The sequence below is a fragment of the Sus scrofa genome, chromosome 3 (genome assembly GCF_000003025.6).
Source record: "Sus scrofa isolate TJ Tabasco breed Duroc chromosome 3, Sscrofa11.1, whole genome shotgun sequence".
Taxonomy (NCBI): Eukaryota; Metazoa; Chordata; class Mammalia; order Artiodactyla; family Suidae; genus Sus; species Sus scrofa.
This window is the reverse complement of record NC_010445.4, coordinates 39,714,691-39,728,585: the sequence shown is the minus strand read 5'-3', so window position 1 is coordinate 39,728,585 and position 13,895 is coordinate 39,714,691. Positions and strand designations below refer to the sequence as shown.

At 63.7% G+C, this 13,895-nt stretch overlaps 1 protein-coding gene across 4 annotated transcripts in view; it reads right to left on the bottom strand.

Annotated features, from left to right (window-relative positions):
• The window catches only part of ABCA3 (ATP binding cassette subfamily A member 3), a 43,334-nt gene that overhangs the window by 3,881 nt on the left and 25,558 nt on the right, over positions 1-13,895 (bottom strand). For all 4 annotated transcript variants that reach the window (XM_005655176.3, XM_013987836.2, XM_021086765.1 and 1 more), the window contains exons 16-30: positions 13,512-13,641; positions 12,930-13,084; positions 12,268-12,423; positions 11,969-12,179; positions 10,629-10,779; positions 9,914-10,012; positions 8,663-8,849; positions 7,575-7,878; positions 4,970-5,243; positions 3,082-3,286; positions 2,551-2,770; positions 2,122-2,280; positions 1,697-1,869; positions 1,145-1,273; positions 864-1,058 (exon numbers count right to left, since the gene is read on the bottom strand). In XM_005655176.3, coding sequence (XP_005655233.1) covers positions 864-1,058; positions 1,145-1,273; positions 1,697-1,869; positions 2,122-2,280; positions 2,551-2,770; positions 3,082-3,286; positions 4,970-5,243; positions 7,575-7,878; positions 8,663-8,849; positions 9,914-10,012; positions 10,629-10,779; positions 11,969-12,179; positions 12,268-12,423; positions 12,930-13,084; positions 13,512-13,641 — 2,748 coding nt within the window. The remainder of the gene's footprint in view (positions 1-863; positions 1,059-1,144; positions 1,274-1,696; positions 1,870-2,121; positions 2,281-2,550; positions 2,771-3,081; positions 3,287-4,969; positions 5,244-7,574; positions 7,879-8,662; positions 8,850-9,913; positions 10,013-10,628; positions 10,780-11,968; positions 12,180-12,267; positions 12,424-12,929; positions 13,085-13,511; positions 13,642-13,895) is intronic.

Genomic DNA, 13,895 nt, shown 5'->3' with positions numbered 1-13,895 from the left:
GGAAGGGAGGCTGTCGCCCAGTGGGGGCGTGTGCTGCTGCACCCAGGGGACAGCCAGGGAAGCCTCTGCTGCCGGCCAGCCGACGCTGCCGTGCCCGGACCCAGGCTCGGCCCTGTTCCTCTCCCCGCCTGCTCAGCACACACACAATCCCCAGTGTCGGGGAGGGCAGCCTAGTTTGCTCTCACCCAGAGGGGTGGCCCTTTAGGGTTCAGCCCCACATGGGGAAGGTCTCCTCCTACACCCCTCCCTGGGGGCCCTGGGCCTTCGTTTCTGTCTCCTACACTCAGGAAGGTCCCTAAGCCAGGCCTGGGCTGGCGGGACCATGGCGCGCCCTCTGTCAGAGGCGGCTCCGGTGGGGCCTCGAGGCTCACAGATTTCGTTGGGAGGCCCTCGCCCTGCCTCGGGCTCATCGATGCTCGTAACCACGCGGTTGGGCGTTAACATGCACCAGCTTTTGGTGCTCTGGGGCTGCGGGTCTCGACAGCCCAGGGTGCCATTTGCATCACCTGCACCCGCAGACTAGAGTTCCCCCGAGCAAGCAGAGTTCTGTGGGCGTCAGGGCCAGGGAAGCAGCTTCTCTGGGAGGGACCCGTCTTGGTTGCGGGCCGGCCTGGTCCCTCTGGCGGAGGGGCCTCTCCTCTTCCTGTCGTCGCTCTTCCCCCCCATCACCCGTGCAGCTCCGGCCCCTGGTCGCTGCCCCGTCCTGCTGTCCACGCGCTAGGAGCTGAAGCTGCCTCTGCACGGAGGGCCCCGCCATGGTCCAGGCACCTCGGGCCTGGCTTGGGGACCTTCTTGAGACAAGCCCCGTCCCCACCCTCCGGGCTGCCCTTCCTTCTGCCCCCCGCCCCCCCGGCCACACCCACCTTCCTGAGGTCCGAGCGGATGCTGTAGCCGCCAACGAAGGCGTCCCCGGAACTGACGGTCTCCTCCCCGGTCAGCATTTTGAAAGTCGTGGTCTTCCCGGCTCCGTTGAAGCCCAGCAAGCCGAAGCACTCCCCTTTCTGGACCTTGAGGGAGACCCTATCCACAGCGAGGAGGGGCGCCCGCTGCTCGTACACCTGGAGAGCAGAGGCGTGCGGAGGCCCAGGGACCGCGGGACCGGCTGCCGGGCAGTGGGCGGCCGCGGACGGAGGGCCCGCCGTACCTTGGAAAGCTCCTTGATGACCAGGGGCGTGTCCGGCAGTGAGTCCAGGCCGGGGGCCAGGACCCGGTTCCTCTCGTCCGCCACGTCCTGGTCTTCGGGCAGCGCTGGCGTCTGGGTGTACGCTTCCGTCTGATTGTTCCAGAAAAAGTCGGCAGGGGTGAGCTCCTGCCGAGGCTCCTTTTCCGGCAGAGAGAGGGCGAGGTCTCTAGAGCCTCGCCCCAGCTTAGCCCCACACGCGCTGTCTCAGACCTCCCGCCAGGACAGCCGAGTGGCCAGAAGGGCTCAGGAGACACAGGCCTCCCGAGGGACAAGGATAGTGCGGGACTCGCGAGAAAACCACAGAGCTCCTTCTCTTAGGAACCGTCGCGTTGTTTTCAGCCCCTTTAGCCATGGTTAACAGGTCCACACTAAGCTGTCTGGGCAGGTCTCGATGGTGCGCGGAGGGGACTGGGTGACAGACCGCGGGCGCTCTGGCGCCACAGCTTCGGGGTCTCGGGCGGCCCCGAGGAAGCCCAGCCTTAGCGGGAGGCCGCCCCGCGCAGAGCCACTCACCAGCGCCCGCCTCCTCCGCAAGGCACACAGGCAGAACTTCAGCCTCCACAGCAGGTCGGTCTCGAGGAGGAAGAGCAGGGTGAGGTAGGCAAACCCCGAGGCGGCCAGGGAGGCCACGAACCTGCCGATGCCCGGGGCGCTCCACGCATAGAAGTTCTCCTGGTACCGGACGTCTGTGCGAGCAAGGCACGGGGGCTGCACCCGCGGCCCCGCACCCCTGCCCTCTGGGGTCCCAGCCCAAGCCCCTCCCTGCGCCCGCCAGGCCCTGCACATGGCCCTGGATGGAGGCTGCATGGACACAGGGTGCACCGGTCTTCCAAGGAGGCCGCCGGTGCAACTTCCTGAGTCGAGGGGTCTCCCTGCATGAGGTGCCCCTGGAGCCTGGGGCGGGGCGGGGACAGGCTGTCCCAGGGGCCCACACTCACTGTGCTTCTGGCAGTAGTGGGCCGCCACCGTGGAGGAGGTGCAGTACCTCCTGGTCTCATAGTTCTCGTAGAAGCTGCTGACTGCCATCCCCAAGCAGTGGTTGGGCAGCACCAGGAACACGCGGTCCAGCGTTCTGGAAAGTTCTTCCAGCTTTACCGCTGTGGGAGGAGGCGCAGACCCATTGGTGCCCGAGGACACACCCCAGCTGCCCCCAAGGCGGTTTCCGGGGTTGCTGCGGGGCCGGTGCCGGGCCTGCGGGGCCGCCCATCCCTGCTGGAGCAGGTGCGCGCACGGGGGTGGGGGGGGAGCTGGCTGAGCTGGGCTGCCTCGGGCTGGGAGCCTGGGAGGGGTCAGGCGCAGCGCTGTTGGCGCCTCCCTGGGGGGCAGAGCGGCCGGAGGCGGCGGGAGGGGGGGCACCTGGCTCCCACCTGGGATGCGTGTGACGGTGACCACGAGGAAGGTGGCGACGCCCGACAGGATGTTGAACACGGTCAGCCTCGCGTAGGCCGTGGCCGCCGCCGAGAAAAAGAAGCTCAGCAGGTACATGAGCGGGATGATGGCCCAGCCGTAGAGCATGAGCAGCAGCAGGGCGTCAGCCAGGTGGCCGTCCCGCGTGAAGGCGTGCACGTCGAAGGCCTTGAACACCACCTGCAGCCACACAGACGGGGCGGCCGGGGAGCCTGGAGAGTGTGTGAGCCCGGGCCAGCCAGCCCCGTGGGCCACCTCTGCCACCCGCTCCGCGGCTCTGAGCTCCCCCTGAGGAAACGCCAGCCCCCCCCCCCACCCAAGTGGGGGAGAGGCTGGGGGCGCAAGACAGACCAGGGGGCCCAGGTGTTCCCGAGCATCCTCCCGCCACGGGGGCTGAACTGCGGACCCCAGGCTGGTGCCGGTCCGTGCAGGGCCCCAGGGCCAGCCCCCCGTGCCGTGCAAGGGAAGGGCCCCAGCACCCCGCAGCTCACCAGCAGCAGCAGGGCGGGGATGAGGAAGGACAGGAGGTCCCACAGCAGCGCGGAGAGCCAGAACGTAGCCACATGGACGCCGCTCACAAACTGGACGTGCTTGGCCTGGACAGCCCTCTCGCTGACCGCCAGGATGGAAAACGTGCTGGCCAGGAACGCCATGGCGAAGAGCAAGTTGAGGGCGATGTTGAATCCCTTTCGGCCCCTGCAGGGGGCGGGGCGGGGACAGGACAGGTCAGGGACAGGGGACAGCATGGGGGCGGAGCGGGGGGATGGAGTGCTCGGTCATTACTGTTCAGTAATGCAGTCGCCCAACCGCTAAAGGGTGTTAAGCAATCACGAGAGCCTCAGGACACCCCTGTCGGGCGCCGCGCTACCTTCTGGGGCCAGCAACCCCTTCCAGAAACCTGCTCCGAGAGCATTATTTTGCTGCTTAACCACCCTCTTCCCAACCCCGACCATCTCAACAAGTGGCGCTGGGTCAAAGGAACACTATTTGGCCAAAAAAGGGCAGTGGAATACTGGCACCACGTGGATGAACCTTGAGAGGGAAAGATGCCAGGCACAATAGGCTGCATTCTCAGAGTCCACCCACATGGGCCATGCGAGCCAGGCAGGGCACAGAGACAGAACGCAGACTGCTGGCTCCTTCGACGGAGGACAGAGGAAAGGTGTGGCTGCCAGGGGTCACAGAGTTTCTTTTGGGGATAATGACAGCGTTCAATAAAACTGCACATGGTGTGGAGTTCCTGTCATGGCTCCGGGGACACGAATCTGACTAGGATCCATGAGGACGCAGGTTCGATCCCTGGCCTCACTCAGTGGGTTAAGGATCCAGTGTTACCGTGAGCTGTGGTATAGGTTGCAGACACGGCTTGGATCTGGCGTGGCTGTGGCTGTGACTGTGGTTGGCGGCTAAAGCTCTGATTTGACCCCTAGCCTGGGAACCTCCAAATGCCGCAGGTGCAGCCCTAAAAAAAGACCAAAAAAAAAAAAAAAAAAAAGATAAAACACTGTATGTGGTGACGGTTCCACCACGCTGTCACCGAGAACCGTACTAAGAACACTTCAGCTCTGTACCGAGAACCGGGGAATGGCACGGCAGGTGGTTCTCCCTCCTGGGCAGTTACTACACGACAGAAACTCCTGCGCCTTGTCTGCTGTCACCACCCTACGCTGACTCCTCCGCCTGATCCTGGCACAGCGAGCACGGAGGACTCCACCGCGCTCTGCTTTTGCAGCAGGGTTGGGAGGTGGCGGAGGGGGAAGAGGCCATCAGACGGGCTGGACACGGACTTGAACAGGGGCTGGAGGTGAGGCCGTCTGGGGTGGAGTGACGGTTAGGAAACGGACTTTTCCGGCTTCCTTGGGCGGCCTGCAGAGTTCTAGAGGCTCCGCAACCTGGATGAGGGGCAGTCCTACACACGTGGCAGCATGACAAGGCCTAAGGACAGGGATGCCCGCTGGGCTTCTGATGCGAGGCCCCCGAGGGGTAGTGACACAGCCAGCCGGGCACTGCAGGCTGTTCTGGGCACAGGTGCTCAGACCTGCCCCGGATAAGGGCCAGCAAGAGCTGGCTGCAGGCTTGGGAATAGGGCCCGGTCGCCCTCCAAGTCCTCCGGAGTCTCCCGTGGGGCCTGGGTGGGTGTGGGATGGGGTCTCCCCAGCTTATCTCCTGTCTAAGGAAGGGGCTAGTGTGGACGGCAGAGGAAGATGGGGCAGGGGTCCCTGGCCAAGAATCAGCAGCTTCCCGAGAGCAGAAGCAATGCTCTATCTACCGACGCAGCCCTTGGGGCCCCTGGCTGTGCCCGAGGTGCCAGAGGTGGTCGGGGGTGACGGGGGACCTGGCCCTGTGGCAGGGTCCTGGCGGGTGGGAGGATGCACATACTCATTGAACTGGTCCTTGGCAGCCTGCAGGGCGCTCCGGGGCTGGGGGTAGTTGGACGCCGTGATGGAGGCCCGAGGGCCGCACAGCAGCTGGAACAGGAGGTTGTCCACGATGGCCAGCGCGGTGGCCGGGGAGTGGTAGGCCTGGTTGTTGAAGAGCGCGGTGACGACCGTGCGCTCGCCCACATCTCTGAAGGACGCCGCCACCAGGCACTGCTCGTTGAAGCCGCCCCCTTCCACCGAGGCCCTGAAAATCAGGAACTCCTCCAGGTCACCTGGGAGCAGGGGCAAGGGCAGAGTCAGCGGTGCGGCCGACTGGCCCGAGGCCCCCCGCCCCGGCTGAGGCCCTGCTTTGGGGGGGCTCTGAAGGGCTGCAGGAACTGCAGAAAGGAGGCAGCACCTTGCACCTGTGCACCGTCCACAGGTCGGGGGGCCACGTGTGGGCGCAGCAGCAGGTGGTGAGGCTGCAGGCTGTGCATGGGGCACCCCCAGAGCCACAGGAGCTGAGCGGCAGGGGCGCCCCCAGTCTCACTCAAACACACACATACACACACACACATTCTAAAGGGATGCTCTGGCCCAGGTCAACATGGCAGGAGGCCAGCTCAGGAGATGAGGTTCTAGAAGGCAGAACCACTGAAACCTCTGGGCGGCCCATTGGGCGAGGCTCCCAAGGGCCCAGCCAGGTGCAGGGAAGGGCACCCCCAGGTGGGCTCGGACAGCCCCCAGGACTGCACGGGGGCGTGGTGAGGGGCCACCTCTGGGGGGGGGGGTGAGCGCACAGACTGTCCCGCTATACTGCTGGTTGGTTTTCAATTTTTATAGAATGAAGAAGTATCCTTTTATAATCGGAAAAAATGATCATTTAAAAAAAGTGTGGCCTGACTGTAAACCAACTATAATGGAAAAGATAAAAATCATCAAAAAAAAAGAAAAAGACTGGCCTGAGGGAGGAGGCCCTGGGAGAAGAGCTGGATGGACTCCAACAACCCCCACTTCAGGCCTGCCACGCTCTGGCGATGGGGACTGGGCAGCCCGGGCGCCTGTGTGCCCCACATTGCGAGGGCAATGGCAGGATCCCAGTCCTGCGGGGCCAGCACAGTCCCGCCGCCTCTTGCTTTGCTCCTCGGCTGCCACACACACCAACGGGGGCTCTGATGGGGCGGGGGTCCACCCTCCCATCACCGAGCGACCTTGGGTCCACTAGCTCGCGTGCACACGCTGCCCAGCCCAGAGCTCGCCGAGTGGCTGCAGGGAGCTGGCATCTCACGCTCACTCCCTGCTCTGGCCTTGCCTTCCCCGCAGCTGTCAACAGCAGCAGTGGTGACACCCACCTTGCAGGACCCAAGGCTCAGTGAGGGGACAGGGACACGTTGGTGAATCCTAATAGTGACAGTTACAAAGGCATCCGGCAAGGCTTGCTCTAGCTCTCGGCATGCGAGGAAAAGGGGAGTCAGACACCTGAAATACAGCGTAAGCAAGCCCGCTCCTGAGGGAACAGCGATCTTGCCTTTCAGACGGACTCAGGCCGGGGCAGCTGTAGCAGTGTCCTGAGTCCTGGGAGCCACCCTGCACCGTGACAGCCCTGAAAACTATGGGCCCAGGAAACAAGATGGGGGACACGTGGGGGTGACAAACAAGGTGCCCACCAGCAGCCAGAGTGCTCATGGCCCTGATGGCTGGCGGGACGCCGGCCGCAGGAGCTCCTGCCTGGCAGCAGTGCTCGCAGCAGTGCCACCTGCTCAAGGCTGCTGATAAGGTCAGCCTTTTCCTAAAGGAGAACCTGATTCCTGCCAAGATCTTAGGACCATCCGTTGTGACCTCAAAGCTGCCGTCCAGGGGGTGGGAGGAGAGCAGAGAAGCGAGAAAACCTTCAAGGGTGTCCCACTTAGCTGGAGCGCGGAGCCTGCCCTAAGCTCCAGGCAGCATCCAACAGCCACCGCCAGGGGCATCAGATAGTTCCAGCTTTAGGACGTGGGAGGAAAACCCCCCCGTCACACAAGGCACATCCTGAAGCTGGTTGTGAAAGATCCTGAGACTCCAACCCCCATGTCAACGGCCGCCTGGGCAGAGCGTGGCCCTAGAGAAGCCAATTTCCTCCAACTCCAGGGACGCCCCCCCACCCCGGTCCCCCCCATCCCCCAGGGGAAATCTGCTAATGTCTGCAGGCACTTCTGCCATCTTTTTTTTTTTGCTTTTTTTGCTTTTTAGGGCCACACCCACGGCATATGGAGATTCCCAGGCTAGGGGTCGAATCAGAGTGACAGCTGCCGGCCTACACCACAATCAGGGCAACACGGGATCCAAACCACGTCTGCGACCTACATCACAGCTCATGGCAACGCCGGATCCTTAACCCACTGAGTGAGGCTAGGGATCAAACCTGTGACCTCGTGGTTCCTAGTCAGATTTGTTTCTGTTGTGCCACGGCGGGAACTCCCATCTCTGCTTTTCAGGACAGGTGGCAGGGAATGGGGGGGGGTAGGCCAGGGACACTGCTAAATGTCTTGCAGCAAAGAACTAACCACCCCAATGTCCACGGTGCTGTGGTGAAGCCAGGCTCAGACAGCACGAGCCAGGCCCGAGCCCCCGGGGACACCCCTTACCCAGCACCTCCCGAGGCTCCTGGCCCTCGGCCTGCAGCATGTCCTTCAACTGCTCTGACAGCTGCTGACCCAGCCGAGAGGCCCCAGGCACTGAGAAGGGCACCACGGTTCTGCCGTACTCGCCCAGGGTCAGCTTCAGCATGGGCTCGTCGAAGGTCTCGGAGGAGTAGTTGGTGGCCAGGAGGGCCAGGGTGAGGCACGCCAGAGGGACCAGGACCTGGGCTGCCACCATCTTCCACTCCCGCCAGCTGTATGCGGCCTTCTTCAGGAACATGGCCCAGAACTGCTGGCAGTGGAGAGGAGGCTGCGACAGAGAGGAGGAGGGTGACACAGCCGCCACTCCGCAGCCGGAGCCCGACCTCGGTCCCCACGTGGGCCTGGGGCCTCCGGCTGAGAGCTGGCCCCAGGCTGCCAGGGCTTCGCCTAGGGCCTGGTCGGTGACACAGAGGACCTGCCAGAGACACATCCCCTTGGGACGTGGGCCTTGGGGGCCTCACAAAAGCTGAGGTGGGGCAGGCATTGCTCTGCGTCAAAGGCCATTGGGGGCCATCTGCTCCCCCAGACGGGAGTCGAAGCCTGTGCTTTTGCTGCTCCTGGCCGGAGGCCCCGGCTGTGCTCACAGCAGAGCAGGTGGACAAGGCCCCCCAGCTGCCTGGGCTCCCGGCCCTGGCTTGCACTGTCCCCTCCCCTCCCCGCTGCAGGGAAAACCGGGGAAAGCCAGGGCTCTGGGCTCAGGCTGGCAGCAACAGGGCCCAGCTCTGCTTCGCGCTGCCCAGGCCTCAGCTTCCCGCCTGTGAAATGGGACCAGTGCCGCCGTCCCCCGCCCTGGGGGCCGGGCCCGCGGGAGACCTCGTGCAGCCGAGCACTTTGCACTGTCAGTGTCGCAAATGCCGCTCCTTCGCGGTGAGCGGCCCAGGCAGAGCCCATCACTGAGAAGGGACAACTGCCTAGGTGAGATGCTCTGGGCTCTCCTTCTACCTGCCACCCACGGAGCGGGTGCTGTCCCCTGCCCTCCGCCCAGAACCCCTGGCTGCCCTGCGGCCCCTGGGGCGGGGCCCGGGCTCCCTGCACGGCGGCCTGGCCCTCACCCCGCTGTTGAGCCTGACCGCCGTGCACTCCTCCTCGATCAGGGCGCTGATGCCGTCGGTCGGGTCCATCATCCCGCACAGGTGGCTGTCCACGGCCCAGTCGCTCGCCCGCCTCTCGTGCTGGTACTGCAGGGCAGGGAGCTGGATGGCCTGGATGTCCATGCTCGTGTCCACCAGCTTCCCGACCCTGGCCGAGACACGGAGCCTGGTCATAACCTGGCTGCCCGGGCAGGGAGAGGGCGGTAGAGGCGGAGCGGGGCACGGCCAGGTGCTAAACCACGGGCTGGCTCCCGCATGTGTCCATTCATTCGTTCACCAGCCAGTCCTCCAGGACACGGGCTACGGCAGCCGTGCAGGTCCAGGAGGGAAGGACCGTGCCCAGGGCCCCTGCACGCGAGGCCCCCCGGTCTCCTGGGGAGACCACCTGACGTCGGCATTTATAACCAGGGCTCTCAGAGGGACAGGAGGGGGCCCGGGGCATGACGGAGCAGCAAGTGGGAAGCTGTGGGTCAGGGCGCTTGTCGCCACGCTGAGACCAGGAGCCAGGAGAGGGTGTGTGTGGGGGGAGGGCGACCCCAGGGCGGGGTGCTGGGTGCGAGGAGGGTGGGCGGGGCCGGTGTCTGCTGCTCCAAAGCCTGGGAGGCCCCTGACGGGAGCAGCACTGCACTTGTGCTCGCTTATTCTACTGCGTCCCCTGGGCTGCGGGATCCTCGTGGGGAAACATCGAAAGCACATTCACTTTGGTATTTCGGGTTCTCAGCCCCGTGTCTGCTAAAGAAAGGACTCCAGAGCCGGGCGGTAAACGCATGGACTGACTGTCTGGAGCCCACCCCGCAGTGGTGAGGGGTGAACTGCAAACCTCACATCTTTGCTGTGGACAGACCCGTGCTCCGGGCTGGCTCCCTAAGCCTGGGGGGAGCCTGGCAGGCCCGACACTGCCTGGGCGCTGGTGGGAGGGCCCCGGGGAGGTGCACATGCGCTTACAACGTGGGCGCTTCCAGAGATCAGAGCTCTGCTTTTGGAGTCACTGAGGGTGCCGGTGGGGGGGGGGGCTGGCTGGGGTCAGCTCCAGGCTGGGGTTCGAACCCAGGCTCTGACAGCCAGCCCACAGCTCTGCTCCCGCTGCGGGCTGCAGGCCCACCTCTGACGGGCGGCCCAGATGACAACCAAGGGGACTGCTTTAACGTCACGCTTTACAAAGGTCACCCGCACGGCTGAGCCCTCGACGGACACGGACGCACGCCTACTGACCGGAGAAAGACTTCCTCCATGGTGGTGACAGAGGCCCCGAAGCTGGCGATGCCCAGTTCCTTCTGCCTCTTCTCCAGTTTGGCAAAAAGACTTTCAAACCTGAAAGAAACACCTTGAGCGAGCCCCTTCTCCGAGACTTTCTGAAGAATTTGTTTCTAAATAAGCACCCCTGTGTGGCGTGGGGGAGGCGCCAGCCAAGGAAGGTCAGCGCCTTGAGAGGTTGTTTCTGAAAAGCGGGCAGTTTTTGGTCCCCCCCCTCATTAAACATCTGTAGGGAAAAGATTCCCCCACATTCAAAGGCAACGACAAACTGGAAAATGTTGCAGCACGAATGGCCGATGTCAATGCAGAGAATGCTTCCTCCGATGGATGGACAAGGAACAGGCGGGGGCAGCAATGCTTAGAGCCTGATCAGCGCCAGAAATGCTCAAACTCCCGCCAGCAGGAATGGAAGAAATACAAAATGCCAGTCAAGCACGTATGTGCCGTTTCCACCCGTAAATACCAAAGAGAAATTTTACTCAAAGCTGGCAGCCGTGGAGTACAGCGGACACGCTCCCATCCTGCCGAGGGAAGGTAAGTCCAGCACCTTCAGATGGGAGTCTGGTGCTGCTGACCCCGCACGGGAAGCCCATCCTGGGGGTCACTGGACGTCTCGACAGAGCTTTCCAGGGGAAGTTCATTAGCATATTTTTGCTCTGGGCCACACGCGTACCTGTGCGTGCTCTCCTTGGGAAGAATGAAGGACAGCTCTGCTCCGGCACTGCTCTCCAGCGTGGCGTTGGGGACGTGCTGGTGCACCAGCCGGGAGATGGCCTCGGGGTTGCAGTGAGGCTCCTTCACCAGCGTCATGTGGTAGCCTGCGCCTGGACACCCGGAGCCCATGTGAGGCTATCTCCCCTCTCCTCCCGGCTCACCACCCAGGGTCCCCGCTCCTGCAGGGCAGGCTCCCCGAAAGGGCTGGAGAGCAGAGGCACCTCAGGGCATCTCAGGCATCTCAGGGCGCCTCCTGTTCCCTGGCTGGGGAGATGCTGCAGGGCTTGGGTGCTGAGCTGATGAGGAGGTGAAACCAGAGCTGGATTTCAGATTTCTGGTCTCAGAGGTGGGGGTACAAATTATCCCCCAAACCCCATCTCCTTGCTTCCTCAGTAACAGAACTTCAGCTCCCCCCAGCCTGATGTGACCACACTGGGTCACCTTCCAGGTCACCCTCCACTTGTGAGGGTGAGTGCTGGCCGGGGGAAGCCGCAGGGGTGAGGGTGCAACTGCTGGGGGGTCCGGGGGAGGGGTGCTGGGCTTCAATCTTTGCTCCTTCCACTGGGGGGACCTGGCAAGCCTGGAGCCCCTCAGACGGGGCTGCCCTGGAGAAGGGAAGCCACGCTCCTGAGGCAAAGACAGGGCTGACTCCACGCGGCCCACCAGTCCTGCATGGGGCCGCCCACCACTCGCTTGTTTGGGAGCCGTGACGCTGGCGAGCTGGCGTGGCCTCTCCAACGGTGTCTCTGCTCTTGGTGGCCTGGCACCTGGCTGCTCTTCCACTGGCCAAGACCGTACACTGCCCCAAGTTAAGGCTCATTCCCTCCTCATCCTCCCAGGCCCTCTCCCTGGGGCCTCAGGTCCCATCCAGGGGCAGCGGATCAGAACGTCTAGAGCAGGCCTCTCCCTGCCGCATCTCAGGGGCCCTTGGGGAGCCTTAGCAGTGGGCACGTTCCCCAGCTCAGTGGACCAGCATTGCTGACCCTGCACAGAACTGAGCTGGGCTGCCTGTCCTCGGCGGCTCACTGTATTTTTCTTTTTCTTTTTTTTGTCTTTTTTTAGGTCTGCACCTATGGCATATGGAAGGTCCCAGGCTAGGGGTCTAATCAGAGCTACAGCTGCTGGTCTACACCACAGCCGCAGCCACGGCAGATCCAAGCCGTGTCTGCAACCTACCCCACAGCTCATGGCAACCCTGGGTCCTTAACCCACTGAGCAAGGCCAGGGATTGAACCCGCGTCCTCATGGATCCCAGTCGGGTTCGCTAACCACTGAGCCACAGCGGGAACTCCTGCTCACCGTATTTCTGTTTGAGGAACAGCGATGACCCACAGCACTGCAGCTCCCCCTTGGCCATGATGGCGATGCGGTCTCCCAGCAGGTCGGCCTCGTCCATGAAGTGCGTGGTCAGCAGGATGGTGCGGTCACTTTTGTGCTGCTGAAGAAGGTCCCAGATGGCCCTCCTGGAGATGGCGTCCATGCCGGAGGTGGGCTCGTCCAGCATCAGCACCTGGAGGCCGGAGGAACAGCCCATGAGGCCAGCAGAGCCCCAGCCCAGACCCGGGCTGCCACATGGCAGGCCCCGCTGCCACCCCTACCTTGGAGCCCGCGATGAGGGCGATGCCGATGGAGAGCTTGCGCCTCATGCCTCCGCTCAGGAACCTGCTCCGAGAGTCCCGCTTGTCCTCCAGGCCGAGGACGTGCAGCACGCGTTTGACCTCCTCAGGGCACTTCTGGCGGGACAAGCCTTTCAGCTGAAACAGCAGGGGACAGGGCTTGGCAGGGGCTTCTTTTTTTATTTTTTTGCTTTTTAGGGCCACACCTGTGGCATATGGAGGTTCCCAGGCTAGGGGTGGAATTGGAGCTGTAGCACCACAGCCACAGCCATGCGAGATCTGAGTGGCATCCGTGACGTACACCATAGCTCATGGCAACGCCGGCTCCTTAACCCACTAAGTGAGGCCAGGGCTCGAAGCCACATCCTCGTGGTTCCTAGTTGCTGCACCACAACGGGAACTCCTGGCAGGGGTTCCTGAGGGAGATGGTTGTCCAGCTGGCACTGGCCTGGGTGCTGTCCCCCTTCCTGTGCTGGACCCCGCATCCTGACATCCCGCCCTGATCCAGAGGCAAGAAGGGCTCCTTGGGGCCGGTGTCCATGGGCTGGGAGGCCGAGGGTGCACGCCAGCTCCCTCAGGAGCCCCAGCACGCAGGGGAGGGAACCACCAGGATGACCGGAGACTCCTGTCACCTGCTGGCTCACCTGAGCATAGAAATACAGGTGCTCGGCGACTGTCAGGTTGTCAAACAAGATGTCGTGCTGCGGGCACAGGCCCAGGCTCTTCCGGATCTGGGCCATGTCTTTGGAGATGTCGTATCCACTGACATACGCCCGTCCGCTGGTCGGGGGAAAGAGACCTGGGGCCCAGCAGGAGAGCCTGGCTCAAGCACAGCGCCAACACCCCCTGGGCGCACGAGACGCACGTGGCAGCGAGGAGGGTGGGGATCGACCACCCTGAGGCTTGGGAGGGCGGAGAGCGCGAGTGCAGTGGGTGTGCCCTTCAGGGCGTGCCCTGTGGTCTCCGAGGCCACAGCCGCATTTGAACCTGTGTCCAGGGAGGACCTGACGACCGTCCAGCATGGCTTTCTAGGACCACAGGGTTGGGACAAAACTGGCCCCAGGTGGAGTCGCTCCTGTGTGACCTGAGTGGCTCCCATCCTGTCCCCACAGGCCCCGGGGCCCCGGCTCCCAGCTGTCAGCACAGTGGGGAAGGACGAGTGCCCACTGAGGGCACGGGCCACGCGGGCCCGAGGTGGCTGGGGGGCGTGAGGCCGGGCCCCGTACCGGTGAGCATGGAGAGCGTGGTGGTCTTGCCCGCGCCATTGTGGCCCAGCAGGACCGTGATCTGCCCCTCGTACAGGTTCAGGCTCAGGTCTCTGACGGCGGCCTTGCCCTTGTTCCCCACTCTGAACACCTGCAGGGAAGGCAGAGGGTGGCCCTGACTTCAGGAGCCCCTTGGGCCCTCGAGTCAAGGGGACCCTCCGGGAAAACACCTGCCCGAGGGTCTCGAAGGGGCTGCGCCCAGCATAGCCCATCAGGCAAAAGGCGGGAAGTTTTTCTGGGGGGGGTCACTGCTGGGAGGCCCCGCTGCTTCCTGGCCCCCCACCAGGTTCCTGGCACCCCAGTGTCTCTGCAGGATGGGAAGGCCCATGAGCAGCCAGCACAGAG